The sequence below is a fragment of the Scyliorhinus canicula genome, chromosome 24, assembly GCF_902713615.1.
Source record: "Scyliorhinus canicula chromosome 24, sScyCan1.1, whole genome shotgun sequence".
Classification (NCBI taxonomy): domain Eukaryota; kingdom Metazoa; phylum Chordata; class Chondrichthyes; order Carcharhiniformes; family Scyliorhinidae; genus Scyliorhinus; species Scyliorhinus canicula.
Window position 1 is genome coordinate 16,677,041 of NC_052169.1, and position 21,155 is coordinate 16,698,195.

Sequence of the window (21,155 nt, forward strand, 5' to 3'; positions counted from 1 at the left end):
TACCGCGCCGCCCGCAAGCCGACAGTATGAATGTACAAAGCCTGTGAAGTAATGTTTGAAAAGAAAAAGAATAATGCAAATGGTTCATGTCCAAAGGGTGTGTTTCTGTGTAATGCACGCTGTTTTTTATGAAATAGTGTGGCCAATTCACCTACCCTGCACATCTTTTTGGGTTGTCCCACACAGGCACGGGGTGAATGTGCAAACTCCACACGGACAGCGATCCAAAGCCGGGATCGAACCCGGGTCCTCGGTGCCGTGTGGCAGTAGTGCTAACCACTGCGCCACCTTGCTGCCCCAACCATCACCGTCTCAAGGGCAACAAGGTATGGGTAATAAATGCTGGCCTAGCCAGAGACATCACATCCCATGAATTAATGTATAAAAAAGGAAATGTCTGCATCTGTTGTCTTGGCTCTTAGACAAGGGGTTGAACAGTTATTGGGGGTAGGTGGGAATGTGGGGCTCAGGTTACAATCAGATCAGCCATGATCTTATTGAATAGTGGAGCAGGCTCGGGGGGCCGAGTGGCCTATTCCTGCTCCTAATTCATATGTACTTTGATTTCATCAATATTTTCTCCATTGGTGACAATAACACCCCTTAAAGCAAGTAAATCAACAAGGCCTCACCCACTCCTCTAAATCCTAATTAAACCTGGCCACATCCAATGTTCTCCAAGGCCTGCTTACCCTTGGCCATACCCAGGCTGTCTGAGGCCTGGGCCTTCGCAGGCCTGGCTTCTTCATGTGCTAACCAAGGCCCAGATAAACACTCTATGAGCCTTGCTGTAGGAGACCAGTTAGTCATGGTCAGCTCCAGCACACCCTTCGTCTCAACACTGCTCAGATACCAAGACTCTTCCATGGTCTCAAATATCTAGGCGCATTGCGCGACAATCGCCAGGCAGGAATGTTCCCTTCCAGTCGGGAAACACTTCAGCATTCAAGGGCATTCAGCCTCTGATCTTCGGGTAAGCGTTCTCCAAGGCGGCCTTCAGAGGTAGGCTCCCAAAAGCTCAGGAGCCTCCAGTTCCAGGCTACCCCTGGACCTCCCAAGTCAGCTTATCCCTGTTACCCTCCAGCCCTGAACCCCCGGCTACCCCATGACCTTCTGGTCTGGACCTCGGGTTTGCGTCGGCCGCCGTAACAGTCCGCGATGGCCGACACGGAGGCATAGAGTGCCCCCAAGGCACAGCTGCGGATCGGTGGGCTCCGATCACGGGCCAGGTAACCGTGGGGGCACCTCCCGGGGCCAGATTCCCCCGCGCTCCCCCAAGGACCCCGGCGTAAATTACAATAGGTACTTACCGGCGGGACTGGCCGTAAACGGGCGGTCACTTGGCCCATCATGGGCCGGAGAATTGTCGGGGCGGGCGGCTGCCAGAGGCCGCCGACCGGCACGTTTCCCGCCCCCGCCAAATCCCTGGCGCCAGAGGATGCGGCGGGGGGGGGGGGGGGGGTCAGAGAATCCCACCCGTGATGTCTACACTGCTTGCAAAGAAGTGCATTCCGGAGAAATAATTTGTTTTGTCTTTAAGAACTAAATTGTGAGATGGGTGGAGCCTAATAAGGTGCTCTGGTTTCAATTATTGTGAGTGTTCCTGTTCTAGGCCAGGGCTTAGAAACTCCAGTATATTATGAAGTCCACCTGACCTACAACCTTTATGTTGAATTTGGGGAGGATGAGCACAAGAGTCTTCCTGTCAGGTTGATTCATCAGTCTTCCTAGACACTTTAGTCAAAACAAGCTTTAGTCTAAGAACTTAGTTAACACACAGCAAGAATTTTTATCAATTACAAACATAAAGGCGCCACCCAGCTACAGTAATCTATGTATAACACTCAATGAATTCCCCCTTAACTGTTCCAATTCAAAAACAAAATCCCATAAACCAAAAATCCTTTTCAAGGGTGTGGCCCAGCACTCTGCATTCTCACTTGAATAAGACTGGCTTTCCCTGATATTCTGACCCCGTCTCACCAGCAGGTTTAAACTCTTTCCGGAAAGCAAACTCTATATTTTAAGTTACCAAAGTAATACCCAATGTCTCTTTTTACTGGAACAAAATGAAAACTTAGAATGACAGGAAAAAAACACTTCTTTCTCCCTGAGTCCACAGCAGCCAACTAAAAATGAAACTAAAGCGAACCTCACAGCTCAGCTCCACCCACAAAATGACATCACTGAAGCCATGTGATAAGACAAAAAACTTTCTTAAAGGGACACTCCCCTGACATTCCACAGCAGGGGAAGAGGCTAGATGCCAAAAGGGGGCTGCTGTTTAGGCACTGAGAGCTCAGTAGAACGCAGTCTCAGGGGATTGAACCAGTTGAGCATCCGTTGAGGCATTCCGAGTTGGAGTAGCTTTTGAGGGAATTCAGAGGGTAGGGGCGGGATTCTCCGTTGGCTGACGCCGGAATTGGGAAATGCAATTGGACGAAGAATAGGTTCCGATGCTAAAATCTCGGCGGGAGCCGATTTGACATCAAATAGCTACACTCTGTCAACATCAATGTGGTCCGGAACGCACATACAGTAAACACAGTTTGTGAATGTCATTAGCGGTCCCAACCCCGGAATTCTCCGGGGCCCCCGCGATGCTCAGCCTCTGATGGGCCGGGTTCCCAATGGCGCAGTTTACTTTTGCTTTTAAAAATCGTGAAACCAGCGTCTTGGCTGCTGAGGGAGAGGGGATACGGAAAGCGTCCAACATCGCCATAGTTGGCTGACAGTTGTGCTGTTGTCTGGGGGGGGGGTGGCGGTTTCTACCAGGGCCGGGTGGAGTAGCGGGGGGTGGCCAGGTGGGCTCTGGAGTCGGGCACAGAACCCGATTGCCACAGCCAGCAAGGCAACCGTGCCCACACCGCTAACAGCCCATTGTGAACTTACGGCCACAGATTGCAAAGCCGATCCATCAGTGGGATGGGCATGCCCCGGGACACCTACTCCCACCTTGCTGGCTGGGATGAGTGTGTGTGGGGATTGTAATGTGTATGTGCAGCTGGTCAGGCTCCCGTATGTCAATCACGGACCTGACGAATCCCGCACCGTTTTTCATTGGATTCAATTGTGTCCCACGTGAAATGAAAAATGAAAATCACTTATTGTCACGAGTAGGCTTCAAATGAAGTTACTGTGATAAGCCCCTAGTCGCCACATTCCGGCGCCTGTTCGGGGAGGCTGGTACGGGAATTGAACTGTGCTGCTGGCCTGCCTGGGTCTGCTTTCAAAGCCATCAATTTAGCCCCGTGCTAAACCAGCCCGTTTGGCGCCGGTTCTAGTACCTCCACAGTTGCTGAATCGATTGGGTTTTTTTCTTTAATTTTAGAGTACCCAATTATTCTTTTTCCAATTAAGGGCCAATTTAGCATGGGCAATCTACCTGCCCTGCCCATCTTTGGGTTGTGGGGGTGAAACCCACGCAGAGAATATACGAACTCCACACCGACAGTGCCATTGGCAGCAATGCCAACACTGCACCACTCCGGTCAGATTTGCTGTCGTGAAAGTATACAAATTCTGCGTCAACGTCAACACTTAATCTCAGAAATGGAGTAGATTTCTGCCTAGATCTTCAAAAGTGAAGCTGTAAAACCCTTCATGAAGGTGACAAAGGAGTTTTAACAAACCTTTGCGACTCAGTGATCCCTGATGTCTGGGTAGGTAGCTGAGCAATTTGTGGGATCTGTCTGGGACACATCTGCCATTTAATGTGCACTGTGGTGTGTTTGATCTCAGTTTTCCTGTTAATTCAAATTTACCTGACCTTAATTCTGAATATTAGCTTCTTAGATATTGTAGATTGTCTTAATTTTGTGACATTTGGCAGCGTGGTGGCGCAGTGGGTTAGCACTGTGGACTCACAGCGCCGAGGTCCCAGGTTCGATCCCGGCTCTGGGTCACTGTCCGTGTGGAGTTTGCACATTCTCCCTGGGTTTCGCCCCCACAACCCAAAGATGTGCAGGGTAGGTGGATTGGCCATGGTAAATTGCCCCTTAATTGGAAAAAATGAATTGGGTACTCTAAATTTAAAAGAAAAATTGTGACATTTTAGTTTATTTTTGATTAAAATTGTGGAATCTTTATTATCTTCATGAGTAATTGGGAACTCGGCAAAATCCTGCTCTTGCCCCCGTTACCCCTTAGCACATGCCCCTGGGGTCATCCCCCTGTTACCCCTTAGCACATCCCCCTGGGTTCATCGCCCTGTTACCCCTTAGCACATCACCCTCAAATCATCCCCCCCATTACCCCTTAGCACACCCCTTTAAAATCATCCCGTTACCCGTAGCACATCCCCCTGGGGTCATCCCCCCCATTACCCCTCAGCACATCCCTTCTAACACCTGGGGTCATGCCTCCCCCTGGGGTAGCCCCCCAGTTACCTCTTGGGTCATTCCCTCAGTTACCACTTTGGTCATTCCCCCTAACCCCTGGCATCAGTCCCGTGGTTACCCTTGGGACATCCTCGGTTACACTTGGGGTCACCCTCCTGTTTACCCCTGGGGTCATCCCCCCGTTACCCCTTAGCATGTCCCCCTGGCGTCATGCCCCCGTTACCCCTTAGCATGTCCCCCTGGGGTCATGCCCCCGTTACCCCTTAGCATGTCCCCCTGGGGTCATCCCCTCGTTACCCCTTATCACACCCCCCTGGGGTCATCCCCCCATTACCCCTCAGCACATCTCCCCGTTAGCCCTCAGCACATCCCCCTGGGGTCATCCCCTCGTTACCCCATAGCACACCCCCTGGGGTCATCCCCCCATTACCCCTCAGCACATCCCTCTGGGGTCATCCCCTCGTTATCCCTTAGCACATCCCCCTGGGGTCATCCCCCCATTACCCCTTAGCACACACACCCCTGGGGTCATCGCCCCGTTACCCCTTAGCACACACACCCCTGGGGTCATCCCCTCGTTACCCCTTAGCACATCCCCCGGGGTCATCCCCCATTACCCCTTAGCACACACTCCTGGGGTCATCCCCCCATTACCCCTTAGCACACACACCCCTGGGGTCATCCCCTCGTTACCCCTTAGCACATCCCCCTGGGGTCACCCCACCCCCCACCGTTACCCCTTGTTGATATTCAATCCACTCAGGCATTGTGACGTCACAGGGACTCCCTCCCCCTTAGACAATCCCCATAGTAACGGGGGGGGGGGGGGGGGGGTGACAGTGACCTGTCTCTGAACCCCCGGGGGGGGGAAACAATGGTCGCCATGGAGACCGGCGGGGCGGCCGTTACCGGGGTGGCGGCTCCGCTCGACCCAACCGCCGGCCCACCTCCCTCCCTCCCTGCCGCTGAAGGAGAGCAGCAGCCTCCGGCCGGGCCTGGGGGGCGCAATCCTCCCCGGGGAGGCGGTGATCAGCGGCTTCTCTCTGTGTCTCCCTCTCCCTGCCCCGCGGGGATCAGGGCGGGAGGCGCTGAGCGGAGGCCTCAGGCCTGCGCTCCGATCCCGACTAGGCCCCAAGACAAGATGGCGGCGGAGTGAGAGAGACAGAGCGCGGCCCCCAGCCCGCCCAGTTCCGCATTGTCCTCCCTCCCCTTCCTCCCCCTCGGCACCTGTCCCGTCCCCCTCCCGCACAACCCCAGTCTGATTCTGCCCGACACACATACACACTGAGTGAGTGTGAGAGAGAGACACACAGCGCTGCTGCTGCTGCCGCCCCAGGCCTCAGGCCCGACCCTTCTCCATCCCCAGCCCCCCCGGACATGGAGTGCCCCCATTTGAACAGCAGCGTCTGCATCGTGCCCGACTCCACCAGGTTCCCGAACGGCTCGCCCTCCTCCTGGTGCTGTGCCGGTGAGTTGCTGTCTGCACAACTTGGACACACACACACACACTCTCTCTCCTCCAGTTCTCCCCCCCCCCCCTCTCTATATATTTGTGAACCCATCTCCCTCTTTCCCCATTTTCTCCACTCGTGCGCCTCACCCCGGGGGCTATAACAATACCAGGAGAGCTCTCCCTCTATCACCCCCTCCCCTTTTTCCACCATCCCCCCCCCTCTTTCCACCATCACCCCCCCTCTTTCCACCATCACCCCCCCTCTTTCCACCATCACCCCCCCTCTTTCCACCATCACCCCCCCTCTTTCCACCATCACCCCCCCTCTTTCCACCATCACCCCCCCCTCTTTCCACCATCACCCCCCCCTCTTTCCACCATCACCCCCCTTCCCACCATCACCCCCTCTTTCCCACCATCATCCCCCCTTCCCACCATCACCCCCCTTCCCTTTCCACCATCACACCCCCCCCTTTCCCACCATCACCCCCCCCCCTTCCCACCATCACCCCCCCCTTCCCACCATCACCCCCCCCTTCCCACCATCACCCCCCCTTTCCCACCATCACCCCCCTTTCCCACCATCACCCCCCCTTTCCCACCATCACCCCCCCTTTCCCACCATCACCCCCCCTTTCCCACCATCACCCCCCCTTTCCCACCATCACCCCCCTTTTCCCACCATCACCCCCCTTTTCCCACCATCACCCCCCCGTTTCCCACCATCACCCCCCCTTTTCCCACCATCACCCCCCCTTTCCCCACCATCACCCCCCCTTTCCCCACCATCACCCCCCCTTTTCCCACCATCACCCCCCCTTTTCCCACCATCACCCCTTTCCCACCATCACCCCCCCTTTCCCACCATCACCGCCCTTTCCCACCATCACACCCCCCTTCCTACCATCACACCCCCTCCCCACCATCACCCCCCCTTACCACCATTAACCCCCCTTACCACCATTACCCCCCTTTCTCACCATCATCCCCTCCTCCCCTTCCCTCCATCACCCGCCCCTCTTTCCCTTCATCACCCCCTCCTGTCCATCACCCCCCGTCCATTTCCCCCCCCATCATCCCCTCCCCATCAACCCCCCCTCCGTCAACCCCCCCTCCGTCAACCCCCCCTCTGTCAACCCCCCTCTGTCAACCCCCCTCCGTCAACCCCCCCTCCGTCAACCCCCCTCCGTCAACCCCCCCTCCGTCAACCCCCCCCTCCATCACCCCCCCTCCGTCAACCCCCCCTCCGTCAACCCCCCCCTCCGTCAACCCCCCCCTCCGTCAACCCCCCCCTCCGTCAACCCCCCCCTCCGTCAACCCCCCCTCCGTCAACCCCCCCTCCGTCAACCCCCCCTCCGTCAACCCCCCCTCCGTCAACCCCCCCTCCGTCAACCCCCCCCCCGTCAACCCCCCCTCCGTCAACCCCCCCCTCCGTCAACCCCCCCTCCGTCAACCCCCCCTCCGTCAACCCCCCCTCCGTCAACCCCCCCCTCCGTCAACCCCCCCCTCCGTCACCCCCCCCCTCCGTCACCCCCCCCCTCCGTCACCCCCTCACTCCGTCACCCCCCCCTCCGTCACCCCCCTCCCTCCGTCACCCCCCTCCCTCCGTCACCCCCCTCCCTCCGTCACCCCCCTCCCTCCGTCACCCCCCTCTCCCTCCGTCACCCCCCTCTCCCTCCATCACCCCCCTCTCCCTCCATCACCCCCCTCTCCCTCCATCACCCCCCTCTCCCTCCATCACCCCCCTCTCCCTCCATCACCCCCCTCTCCCTCCATCACCCCCCTCCCCCTCCATCGCCCCCTCCATCGCCCTCCTCCCCCTCCATCACCCTCCTCCCCCTCCATCACCCCCCTCCCCCTCCATCACCCCCCTCCCCCTCCATCACCCCCCTCCCCCTCCATCACCCCCCTCCCCCTCCATCACCCCCCTCCCCCTCCATCACCCCCCTCCCCCTCCATCACCCCCTCCCCCTCCATCACCCCCTCCCCCTCCATCACACTCCCCTCCCCTCCATCACACTCCCCTCCATCACCCCCTCCCCCTCCATCACCCCCTCCCCCTCCATCACCCCCTCCCCCTCCATCATCCCCTCCCCCTCCATCACCCCCTCCCCCTCCATCACCCCCTCCCCCTCCATCACCCCCTCCCCCTCCATCACCCCCTCCCCCTCCATCACCCCCTCCCCCTCCATCACCCCCTCCCTCTCCATCACCCCCTCCCCCTCCATCACCCCCTCCACCTCCATCACCCCCTCCCCCTCCATCACCCCCTCCCCCTCCATCACCCCCCTCCCCCTCCATCACCCCCTCCCCCTCCATCACCCCCTCCCCCTCCATCACCCCCTCCCCCTCCATCACCCCCTCCCCCTCTCCCACCCCCCTCCCCCTCTCCCACCCCCCTCCCCCTCTCCCACCCCCCTCCCCCTCTCCCACCCCCCTCCCCCTCTCCCACCCCCCTCCCCCTCTCCCACCCCCCTCCCCCTCTCCCTCTCCATCACCCCCCTCCCCCTCTCCCTCTCCCTCTCCATCCCCCCCCTCCCCCTCTCCCTCCATCACCCCCCTCACCCTCCATCACCCCCTCCCCCTCCATCACCCCCCTCCCCCTCCATCACCCCCCCTCCCCCTCCATCACCCCCCTCCCCCTCCATCACCCCCCCTCCCCCCCCATCACCCCCCCTCCCCCTCCATCACCCCCCCTCCCCCTCCATCACCCCCCCTCCCCCTCCATCACCCCCCCTCCCCCTCCATCACCCCCCCTCCCCCTCCATCACCCCCCCCCCCCCTCCATCACCCCCCCTCCCCCTCCATCACCCCCTCCCCCTCCATCACCCCCCTCCCCCCCCCCCCTCCCCCTCCATCACCCCCCTCCCCCCCCCCTCCCCCCCCATCACCCCCCTCCCCCTCCATCACCCCCCTCGCCCTCCCCCTCCATCACCCCCCTCCCCCTCCCCCTCCATCACCCCCCCTCCCCCTCCCCCTCCATCACCCCCTCCCCCTCCATCACCCCCCTCCCCCTCCCCCTCCATCACCCCCCTCCCCCTCCATCACCCCCCTCCCCCTCCATCACCCCCCCCCCCCTCCCCCTCCATCACCCCCCCCCCCCTCCCCCTCCATCACCCCCCTCCCCCTCCCCCTCCATCACCCCCCCCCCCCTCCCCCTCCATCACCCCCCTCCCCCTCCATCACCCCCCTCCCCCTCCATCACCCCCCTCCCCCTCCATCACCCCCCACCCCCTCCATCACCCCCCTCCCCCTCCATCACCCCCCTCCCCCTCCATCACCCCCCTCCCCCTCCATCACCCCCCTCCCCCTCCATCACCCCCCCTCCCCCTCCATCACCCCCCTCCCCCTCCATCACCCCCCTCCCCCTCCATCACAATTCAGGGACTGCCTGATGTAGACATTGAAACAAAATAATGGGGGAACGAGAGGGGGATTATGAAATTTATCTCGCCAGCTCCTGGACTTTGATATGTGAGGAGGCTGGTGAGGGGGTGAGGGATTGGGGGGGGGGGGGGGGGTCTCAGATCTCACTTGGAACAACATTCTGCTCTCTGTAAACTTGGGGACAAATCGAATGATTTCTACCCCCCTCCCTGCCTTTTTAATCTGATGCGTTTTTGGACAGATTTTTTTCCTGATTTATTCATGAGCGAATCGAGGGAGACCGATAACATTGAAACTTACCTCGAAGCTGCGTTTAATTAATAGAAGCGAAGGTTTTGTTTATAAAAAAAAAAGTGTTGATATGCCAGAGTGTATTTTGTCAAGCACCCCCACCTCTCTTTTTTTCACCCCTTGTCTATTGACATTTTTGCCACGTCCTAACCATGCAGTCTGGATGCCAACGGCAGGCGTTTAATTTCCAGTTTATCCCAAAGATGCAGGATTTATCTTGCAAAAACAAACAGCGCACAAACTCTGGCTACTGTGCCCAGTGAGACTTTTGAGTGACTTTTCTTTGTGGAAGGCGTGCTCGGAGTCGGAACGCACTGGCTTATTTTGCTAAAATGTTAGGCCTTGTATTGTTCCCATTGTCTGGTCTGCCCCACTGCAAATGTCTGTTAGAAACTACTTCTCCCAGGCTTTCACAGGGAATGGGCCCCCGTGATAAGCCTCCCTATCGCAAAAAAAAAACCCTGGCATTTAATGCAGTTTCAGACGACCTTGCACATGGAATTTCTGCACAATGATCGAACTCACACCGAGGAGACGGGGATGTGGGTCTGCAATCTGATCAGCCTTGTCTCAGTACTACAAGGGAGGGGGGAGGGGGGCGAAAAATACACAGGACTTTGCGATTTAAGTGATGTGAAGTTTTTCTGTGTAAATTGTAAGCAGCTTTAACGGCAGATTACCGAAACCCAGAATTTTAAAAACACTTTCTTGTCTAGAAGTGTCAATTGTCTACATTTTTATGTGTATCAGATATGCTGTATCATCGGGGTTATTGTGTAGGTTAGTTTTTACCCCCCACCCCAATAATTTAGCACAACGATAGTTGAAGTGCCTTTGTTGCAAATCTGATGTGAGGACATTGGGAACAACCTCTGAGATTTCATAACTTCCGACTGGCGGCATTCGCTTCCCTTTGTCTTCCGTGCCAAATGTGTAAAAGTTTTGAAACCGATTTCAGGCCTGCAGCAGGATTTTCTCCCGTATGAATTGTAATCGAGTGAAAAGCCCATGTGAAAGAAATTGAGCTAATGCGTGTGAAAGTGTACTGAAATGGAAACGCTGAATGTGCGCGTTCAGGGTGTGTTGTTTTTAAAAAAAATAATTTTTTCAATGTGCAGCAGATTGTTGCAGCCTGGAGTCTTATTTTATTGGTGTCTTACAATTGCAGTGTTGATCTGAAATTTTAATCCCATTTGGCTCCACGTGGGTGTTCCCCTGACATGCTTGTCACCTGACTTGTCTGGTAAATCACACATCCGGACTTGGTGAATGTTTGTTCAAGGTGTTAATGCCAGTGGAGTAGCAGTACACACCATTATGTATGATGTGGAGATGCCGGCGTTGAACTGGGGTGAGCACAGTCTTACAACACCAGGTTAAAGTCCAACAGGTTTGTTTCAAACACGAGCTTCCTGAGGAAGGAGCAGTGCTCCGAAAGCTCGTGTTTGAAACAAACCTGTTGGACTTTAACCTGGTGTTGTAAGACTTCTTACCATTATGTATGGTACCATAACTTTCAGCCCAGCACTTTACTTCCTGACCGGGGCACACCAGACAGTTAAAGATGAGCGGAGTTGTCATTTGCAATCCTTAATGCTACAAATTGATATTTCCCAGCGATGCAATGTCATTGTGATTTTCGAAGCAGCTTCACAACAGGCCTGTGCTGTGACATTGTGAATGGGAATAGTAAACTGGAGCTGTCTTCATTCATCCCGCTGGAACACAGCATCCAAGGTCGCAAGATCATAAGAGTTTTTACAGCACAAACAGAGGCCCTTTGGCCCATTGTGTCTGCATTGGCCATCAAGCACTTATCTATTCCAATCCCAATTTCCAGCTCTTGGTCCATAGCCTTGTATGCGTGATTCCCTCATCTACCACTCTTTCAGACAGTGAGTTCCAGATTCCCACCACCCACTGGGTGAAAAAGCTTTTCCTCAAATCCTCTCTAAATTTCCGCCCATTACAGTATATGTGGTGGGTGACATGGTAGCACAGTGGTTAACACTGTTGCTTCACAGCACCAAGGTCCTGGGTTTGATTCCTGGCTTGGGTCATTGTCTGTGCGGAGTCTGCACGTTCTCCCTGTGTTTGCATGGATTTCCTCCGGGTGCTCCAGTTTCCTCCCACAAGTCCGAAAGACGTACTGTCAGGTAATTTGGACATTCTGAATTCTCCCTCCGCGAACAGGGGGCGGAATATGGTGACTCGGGGCTTTTCACGGTAACTTCATTGCAGTGTTAATGTAAGCTTACTTGTGACAAAGATTATTATTATATCTGTGCCGCCTGGTTATTGAGCCCTCAGCTAAGAGGAAACATTTCTTCCTAACCCAACCCTATTTATGCCCTTCAGAATTTTGTAGACTCGATCAGGTGACACCCCCCCCCCCCCCCCCCCCCCCCCCAAAGGAGAACAACCTCATCCTAACCAGCTGCTCTTCGTTGCTGAAACGCTCCATCCCAGCCTGGTGAATCTCTCCTGTACCCCCTCTAGTGCAATCACATCCTTCCTATGTTGTGGCAACAGAACTGTACACAGTTCTCCAGCTGTGGCCTAATGAGCATTTTATAATCTCCATCATAACCTCCCTGATTTTATACTCTATGTCTCTGCTAATAAAGACAAGTATCCCAGATGCCGCCTTAACCACCTCATCTAACTGTCCTGCTGCTCTCCGGGAGCTGTGGACATAATTATGGGTGGGATCCACATAGGTTAATCATCTCAAAATATTCCAAATGCTCTTCATGCAGCATAATTGTCAGATGTTCACCTCCAGTCTTTTACGTTGGTGTCCAATCATCGGCTCACATCACTGAAGGAGGCCATTTGGGCCCACCATTCCTATACTAGCTCTTTGAATGATCTATCCACTTCACTGTTCTCCTGTAACCCTCTCTGCTATTTTATTTAGTTCCCCAATTAACGTTACTAATGAATCTGCTTCCACTACTTTTGGTGACAGGATTGCAGATTTAAAAAGAAAATCTCACCTGGCCTCTGGCTTGTTTGCCAATTATGTTAAGTCTGTGTCCTCTAGTTACTGCTAGTGGAAACAGTCCGTGCCTAAAAACTCCAACAAAACCCTTCGTGACTTCTACATTGGCCATTCTTTATTTGAAAAAAAAAGAGCTTCCTGATATCAGTCTAAGTTGATTCCATGTCCCCCACTCTTACAATTTAATATAAATACTTCAGATTTACCCTCATACCACGGGGGGTGGGGGGGGGGGGGGGGGTGCAGAGTCATTGTCACTAGTCAAAAATTGCCCTTGATTTGGTTTCAGCAAATGTTATTGCTCAGGGTTTTTTTCACCAGCCTTAATGCCAACTGAAATCAGTAGTCTGCTTGATCAGGATCCCATCCATCACACCCTCCATGATCAATGTGCAGTGGCTATAGTATGTACCATAGGGTGGCACGGTAGCACAGTGGTTAGCACTGTTGCTTCACAGCACCAGGGTCCCAGGTTTGTTTCGAATTTGGGTCATTGTCTCTGTGGAGTCTGCACGTTTTCCCCGTGTCTGCGTGGGTTTCCACCGGGCGCTCTAGTTTCCTCCCACAAGTCCCGAAAGACGTGCTTGTTAGGTGAATTGGTCATTCTGAATTCTCCCCCTGTGCACCTGAAAGGTGCCATAGTGTGGCGACTAGGGGCTTTTCACAGTAACTTCATTGCAGTGTTATTGTAAGCCTACTTCTGACACTTTATAAAGATTATTATATTCAAGATGCTGTGCAGCAATTTGCCAGGCAACCCCCCCCCCCCCCCCCCCCCCCCCCCCCCCCCCCCCCCCCACCACCACCACATATACACACACAAACTCAAGCCACAAACCATGCTGATTTACAATTATATCACTGTTCCTTCACTGTCACTGGGTTAAAATCCTGGAACTCCCTAACAGTACTGTGGATGTCTGATGAATTGCAATGGGTCAAACAGGTGGCTGATCACCTTCTGGAGGACAATTAGAGGTGGGCAATAAGTGTTGGCCTTGCAAGTGATGCCCACATCCCACAAATGAAAATCAAAACAAATAAAAATTGAGCACATGTTTTGAACCCGTGATATTTGTCTGAGCGATGAATGAGTGAGTGAGCTACACTCCTGTTTTGAAATGAGCATCAAGGTTTATTACAAAACGTGGAGCTAAATCATGAGTGTACAAAATTGATGTCTTCACATCTGTTTCTTAAAATGACTTGTGTTGTTAAGGGAGTTAATTTGTCTTGTTGATCTGATTGCTGTGAACAATTACTTTATGAATTTACAGGAAAGCTGAAATATTGAACTAGCAAAAGGCTTCAACAGATTTCATTGTGGGTTTTTTTTGCCAGATGTTAGGATACGGCCAATACCATAATCTTTTGCATTTCACAATGGCATTAGCAGGGGATATTGAGAGTGGAAATGTGATTTTTAAACAATAGCTTTGTGAGGAATGAAGCAATCATGGAACTATTTACTCTGCTTTGAAGAGGCCTGTTTCCTGCTGCTGGTAGTGTTTGCGAGAGGAAGTGGAAAGGACAGTGTGATATCTGATTAAGGGTGTTTCTCATCAATGCGTTACTGGGTAGTAAGGTATTGATCCAAAACTGGGGGGCTGTGACCTCTTTAATCCGGTACCTAGGGAGGACACACTGGGAACTTAGAAAAAGCTCGATGAGCAAGTTACCCACCCAAGGAGTTAAATGGGCAGCGAAAATACATTTGGAAAGACAGAGGGGGAATTGATTTTGTCAGTAAACCCGTTGTGAAAGGGGAAAGCTGAGGGGTAAAATTTAAAAGGACAAATGAGGAAAGGAGAACTGCCTTCCTCTTTCCCTCTCTCTACCCATTCTTGTTCTCTCCATTTTGAGGTTGCTGCTGATATCCGTATTGGTAACCCTGAATCTCCAAATAGTAATCCGATCTGATCCTTTTGATTCTTTTATATTTCTGCAGATCTGCGTGAAACATTAGCAAAGTGAAAGCAGGGTGGACAGTAATGTCTGTGATGTAAAGGCTCCACTGATCAAATAGCTGGAACTAATATAATCCAGAACGCAGGCAGGCAGTTAGTTCATTTCTAGTTTTTACAAAATCTTGGCAGGTTCGCGCCTCAGTTATATTGTTAAATCAAATCTAATTTAAGTAAAATATTTTAGTTCCATCACTCCTACGTCAGTTTAAGATGCAATTTTACCTATAAATCTAACCTATGTAGATGACTATAGCATGTTATTTGTAGGGCGGCGCAGTGGTTAGCAGTGCTGCCTCACGGCGCCAAGGACCCGGGTTCGATCCCAGCCCCGGGTCACTGTCCGTGTGGAACATAGAACATTACAGCGCAGTACGGGCCCTTCGGCCCTCGATGTTGCGCCGACCTGTGAAACCATCTGAAGCCTATCTGACCTACACTATTCCATTTTCATCCATATGTCTATCCAGTGACCACTTAAATGCTCTTAAATTTGGCGAGTCTACTACTGTTACAGGCAGGGCGTTCCACACCCCTACTACTCTCTGAGTAAAGAAACTGCCTCTGACATCTGTCCTATATCTATCACCCCTCAATTTAAAGTTATGTCCCGTCGTGTTGGTCATCACCATCCGAGGAAAAAGACTCTCACTGTCCACCCTATCTAACCCTCTGACTATCTTATATGTCTCTCTTAAGTCACCTCTCAGCCTTCTCCTCTCTAACGAAAACAACCTCAAGTCCCTGAGCCTCTCCTCGTAAGACCTACCCTCCATACCAGGCAACATCCTAGTAAATCTCGTCTGAATCCTTTCCAAAGCTTCCACATCCTTCCTATAATGTGGTGACCAGAACTGCACGCAGTACTCCAGGTTCGGCCGCACCAGAGTTTTGTACAGCTGCAGCATGACCTCGTGGCTCCGAAACGCAATCCCCCTACTGATAAAGGCTAGCACACCATCTGCCTTCTTAACAGCCCTATTAACCTGGGTGGCAACTTTCAGGGATTTATGTACCTGGATGCCGAGATCTCTCTGTTCATCTATACTACCAAGAATCTTGCCATTAGCCCAGTACTCTGCATTCCTGTTATCCTGTTACTCCTTCCAAAGTGAACCACCTCACACTTTTCCTCATTAAACTCCATCTGCCACCTCTCAGCCCAGCTCTGCAGCTTATCTATGTCCCTCTGTAACCTATAACATCCTTCAGCACTATCCACAACTCCACCGACCTTTGTGTCATCTGCAAATTTACTAACCCATCCTTCTACACCCTCTTCCAGGTCATTTATAAAAATAAAAAACAGCAGTGGCCCCAAAACAGATCCTTGCGGTACACCACTAGTAACTGAACTCCAGGATGAACATTTGCCATCAACCACCACCCTCTGTCTTCTTTCAGCTAGCCAATTACTGATCCAAACCGCTAAATCACCTTCAATCCCATACTTCCGTATTTTCTGCAATAGCTTACCGTAGGGAACCTTATCAAACGCCTTACTGAAATCCATATACACCACATCAACCGCTTTACCCTCATCCACCTGTTTGGTCACCTTCTCAAAAAACTCTAAGGTTTGTGAGGCACTTTCTTCCTGTGTCTGCGTGGGTCTCACCCCCCACAACCCAAGGATGTACAGGGTAGGAGGATTGGCCATGCTAAATTGCCCCTTAATTGGAAAATAAAATTGGGCACTTTAAAAAGAAATAGTTAAAAAAAATAGAATTTTCTTTGTAAATCATGATGACCAACATTCAGACAATATTCACTACATATTTATGTCACAATTATTTATTCATGGATTGTGGGCGATGCTGGCAAGGCCAGCTTGACGTGCCCTTGAGGAGGTGGGAGTGAGCATGGTACCACACGTTTTAATTTAGGGATTGTGAGAAATGTTGGTTTGTCTTAAACGGGACAAATGGGAATAAGAGTTCATGAAGCCTCCATTACATCTGCCTGATGGTACCTGAATGAGGGCCATGTAGGCACTATTCCTAAAAGCAGAGAACCTGAGGAAATGGATAGCCATTCACGCAAAGTATTAATGAAACATAATTTGGACCACAATTAAACATGTATGGATATTGCCACGAAGGCTGCTGCTGGAGGTCAGCTCTCGTGTAACACATAGCCAGAGTTGTTAGTGTGTGTAAATTAATTCTTGCTAAAAATTGTGGCAATTGAAAAGTTTTGTGAGGAATTGTTTGCAAAAAAATCAGTCCAGTAACCTAAACATAACTGAAATTGCATCCATGTGTTGTGCACTTGATTCCGTAACGATATCAACTTGAAGCACAAATAATTTCTGGGGTCTCGAAATTTAAAATCTGCAGTGTGAGCATCTGTGAAACTCAAGTTGGTTAGCCCCTTGATTGAGATAAGATTTCAGAAAAAGAGCGTTGATTGGGCTCTCATTGTGTGGGTTTTGAAGTTTGAAATTGGAGCTGAAGTTATTCCGCTGATGATTTTTAATTACCTCGAATGTATTTGTGCTCGGATTGAATTCCACTCACCGTTTGTCCCACAGGAATTGATTCCTGCAATCCAAATGGCAGTCACAGGGCAGCTGAAAATATGTATATAATGAAAAAAACCCAGTCAAGTGCTCTAATCTCTTGGGAGTTAAATATTGCCAGTAAATATTTAAAGGCTATTACATTTCTGCAATACTTAATCGGCACCCAAGGGCCTGCTGTTGAAAGTTTAGCTATTACCCAGACATAACCTTTACCACGCATTAACTACCTGGATATCCTCTTACTTGTTATGTTCCCACTCAGCTCTAACCCTTAAATAAAAACAGAAAATGCTGAAAATGCTCAGCAGTGTCTGTGAAGAGAGATGTTTCAGGTCGCTGACCTTTCATCGGACTGGAAATAGCTGAGGTGAGACAGGTTCTAAGCAAGGAAAAGGGATGAATGATGGGATGGAAGGTAGGAATGATAAAATGGCATGTGTTTGTATAAACCCAGGTTCACATCGTTGCTTGGGGGGTGGTTGGGATTGCGCTTGAAAAATCTTCCTTTAGCATAAGTCTTTATGTTTGGTGGAGCTTTCTCCATTCCTGCTGCACTCTGCTATTTGCTGGGATGGAAGCAAAAATTAGTCAGGATTCCGATTGCTTTCCAGCGGGTAATTATGGATATTGGATGTGGATGGGATTTGCATTGGCTGTGGTGGTGTCCACAAGGTCAGATTCTCAGTCAGCACTCTGCCTACACGTTCGAGCAACTTGCCTGGCAGCAGTCAGTGCATGGCGTCAACTTCAAAACAGATAAACACTGCAGGCCAAATCCTCCCAACACCTGAATGGCCACTGTTTGAAATGTATTTTAAAAAAAAATAATTTTGCAACGGTACATTTTCTAACCAACTTACTGTTCGTAAATCTTTTGCTCTTTCATCCTCTCCCATCCAAGCTTTGTGACTAGGTCAGTTTAATTAAAAAAACAATGTGATTGTTTCCAACCTTGCTCTTGTCGCTCCTTGTGAAAGAAACTGCCCCCTCAATTGAAGCGAGAGAAGTTCTGAGAGTGGGGATCCATTTGTGACCAATTTTTGTTTCATTATGAACACTTGGATGTAACAGCAGAGTGGAGATTGCACAAGAATGCAGAAAATCAGCTTTGGTTGGATGTCAAGTTCAATGGTGGCAGTGTAACCAAGGAGATTAACTAAAGCCCCGACATGCCAGACCACCGAGGGACCATCTCCAAGCTGCTTTAAGTTCAAAAGTGCATCAAAAAAACCCAGCCTCCGTTTATGACTTTGCAGTCTCATCTATTTTGCGCAAGAGTGGACACGTCTTTTTATCCTGTTATTAGTACATTGAATGTTGAAGTTTTATGATAAACCGATTCCACTTCAATTATTGCTGCAGTGAAATAAATACAAAAGGATTATTTTGATCGCATTTCTGGGTCTATGGAATGTATTTCCACTTTAAAGGTGCTATGTAAAATAATTATACAGGATTCAACCGCTACAGGATAACAAGAATGTTCACTGATCTGTCACCATCCTATCGTGAGCTGACTCTTGACCATTGCCAGAAGTGACTCGCTGCCCTCAATGGGGATTAGGCACTGGATTACATTTACACAGCTGTCCCTTTGGGCCAGCTATTGTTATTAGCATTGAGTCTGTGAGCCACTGTGCAGTTCAGTGTCGCGGCAAAATGTTTCAATACCTCCTAAAAGCGACAGTTGGATTCTCTGAGGAAATGAAGGGCAGCGCTTGCTGTCTGAATTCCACGGTGTGGTCTGTAAGTTTGTGCCGCAGCTTTGAATACTGCATATTGACCACATTTACAGAAGAGAGATTTTTGTTTCTACGTGCTTAATGTGCAGTAGGCAATGTTTTAAAAATAAAATATATACTCGGAGAAATAAACACCTCTTGTTGATGATTTTGTGAAATCCTGAAGGTAAAACAATTGTCTCCATTCTGTTTTGCAGTTTGTCGCTCCAACAAGAGTCCATGGGTCTGTCTAATGTGTTCAAGTGTTCACTGCGGAAGGTATGGTAAAATTCTGCTGAGACTCCGACTGTCATAAAGATAAACCCAGACTCTAATTGTCGCACTTAATTCATTAGTTCTTTAGTGATCGTGCTATATAAAGGCTGGCAGGTGTGTAGCTTCTTCACCTCTTCGCTTGAAGTGTGACGCACTTAATAGCAGATTGCAAGCCCAGCATGATTTTTAACTTACTGTAAAACATTTCTGTTATTTAAAAAAAATATTGTTTACCTTCTGACAAAGCTGTGCTGCTTGTTTCATATAGAATGGCCTGGGAACATTGCGGTATAACTCCCGTAGTGTAAATATGATAGGTCAATATTTAATGGAGTAGAATGTTGTAAAAAAATAATCCCAGGACCTGATGGCCTGCGCCCTAAGGTTCTGAAGAAGGTAATTCCAAAATTCTCTAGATTCTAGGATACTCCCAGCGGGTCAAAAGGTAGCAAATGTAACATTTATCCCTCCCTCATTTCTTGAATAGCAAGCGGAGCACCATAGGCCAGTCAGTTGTTGGGAAAATTCTGAAATCTATTATTAAGGAAATCTTTAAAAAAAATAAATTTAGAGTACCCGATCCTTATTTTTTTCCAATAAACGGGCAATTTAGCGTGGCCAATTCACCTACCAGGCACATCTTTGGGTTGAGGGGTGAGACCCACGCAGACATAGGGAGAATTTGCAAACTCCACACGGACAGTGATCCGGGAATGGGATCGAACCCGGATCCTCGGCACCGTGCAGCAGCAGTGTTAACCACTGCCCTACCATGCCATCCTTTATTAAGGAAATCTTAACAATGCACTTAAATCATAGTGTGATCAGGCAATTTTTTTGTGAAAGGGAAACTTGTTCGACAAATTCATTAGAATCTTTTGAGGATGTAACTTGTAGGGTAGATAAAGGGGAGCCAGTAAATCCTGTATTCTTGGATTTCCAAAAGGCATTCAATGTGGTGCCGCACAAAAGCTTAAGAGTTGGGGTGTAATATTTAGCAAGGATAGAGGGTTGGTTAGTGGACAAGACACAGAGTAAGGGTAAATAGGCATTTGCAAGTTGGCTGAGTTGGGGTACATGGTTATTTCTAAGTTGGCTGTCTGTAGCTGCTGGAGTGATACAAGGATCATTGCTGGGTCTCCTCTATTTACAATCAATATTAATTCTACTCTGGGACCCAGAGTAATTTATCCAAGTTTGCTTGGATAAATGTAAGCAGAATGTAAGCTATGAGGAGGATACGGAGGCTGCAGTGAGATATAGACAGGTTAAGTGGATGGACAGATGGAGTATAATGTTTTTAAAAATAAATTTAGAGTACCAATTCATTTTTTCCAATCAAGGGGCAATTTAGCGTGTTGAATCCACCTACCCTGCACATCTTTGGGTTGTGGGGGCAAAACCCACGCAAACACGGGGACAATGTGCAAACGCCGCATGGACAGTGACCCAGAGCTGGGATTGAACCTGGGACCTCGGCGCTGTGAGACTGCAGTGCTACCACTGCGCCACCGTGCTGCCCGGAGTATAATGTTTTAAAAAAAATTTAGAGTACCCATTTATTTATTTCCAATTAAGGGGCAATTTAGTGTGGCCAGTGCACCTAAACTGCACGTTTGGGTTGTGGGGGTGAAATCCACGCAGACACGATGAGAATGTGCAACTCCACACAGACAGTGACCCAGGGCTGGGATTCGAACTCGGGTCCTCAGCGCCGCAGTCACAGTGCTAACCACTGCGCCATGTGCCGCCCTTAGATGGAGTATAATGTTGAGGTTATTCACTTGGTAGTAAGATTAGAAAAAGGAGAATATATTTTTAAAAAGACGTGAAACCTCGACTGTCGAGAAGCAGTGGCAAACATTTAAGGAGGTACCTGCAACAAAGATATATTCTATTGAGAAAGACTATGAGAAGTATACATCACCTGTGGGTAAGGAAGTTTTTTTTTTGTTTGTTTTTTTAAAATAAATTTAGATGACCCAATTATTTTTTCTATTAAGGGGCAATTTAGCGTGGCCAATCCACCTACTCTGCACATTTTTGGGTTGTGGGGGCGAAACTCACGCAGACACGGGGAGAATGTGCAAACTCCACACAGACAGTGACCCAGAGCCGGGATCGAGCCTGGGACCTCAGCGCCGTGAGGCGGTTGTGCTAACCACTAGGCCACCGTGCTGCCCCTGGGTTGGCAA

General features: G+C 50.6%; 1 protein-coding gene across 2 annotated transcripts in view; it reads left to right on the forward strand.

Moving 5' to 3' along the window:
* Window positions 1-5,244: 5,244 nt before the first annotated feature.
* The window catches only part of usp3 (ubiquitin specific peptidase 3), a 96,061-nt gene continuing 80,150 nt past the window's right edge, over window positions 5,245-21,155 (forward strand). The window contains exons 1-2 of one of the 2 annotated variants that reach the window (XM_038784513.1): window positions 5,245-5,808; window positions 18,903-18,963. In XM_038784513.1, coding sequence (XP_038640441.1) covers window positions 5,718-5,808; window positions 18,903-18,963 — 152 coding nt within the window. In that variant the 5' untranslated portion in view covers window positions 5,245-5,717. Of the gene's footprint in view, window positions 5,809-18,685; window positions 18,710-18,902; window positions 18,964-21,155 lie in introns of those variants that run through there. The other variant, XM_038784514.1, reaches the window with a different exon arrangement.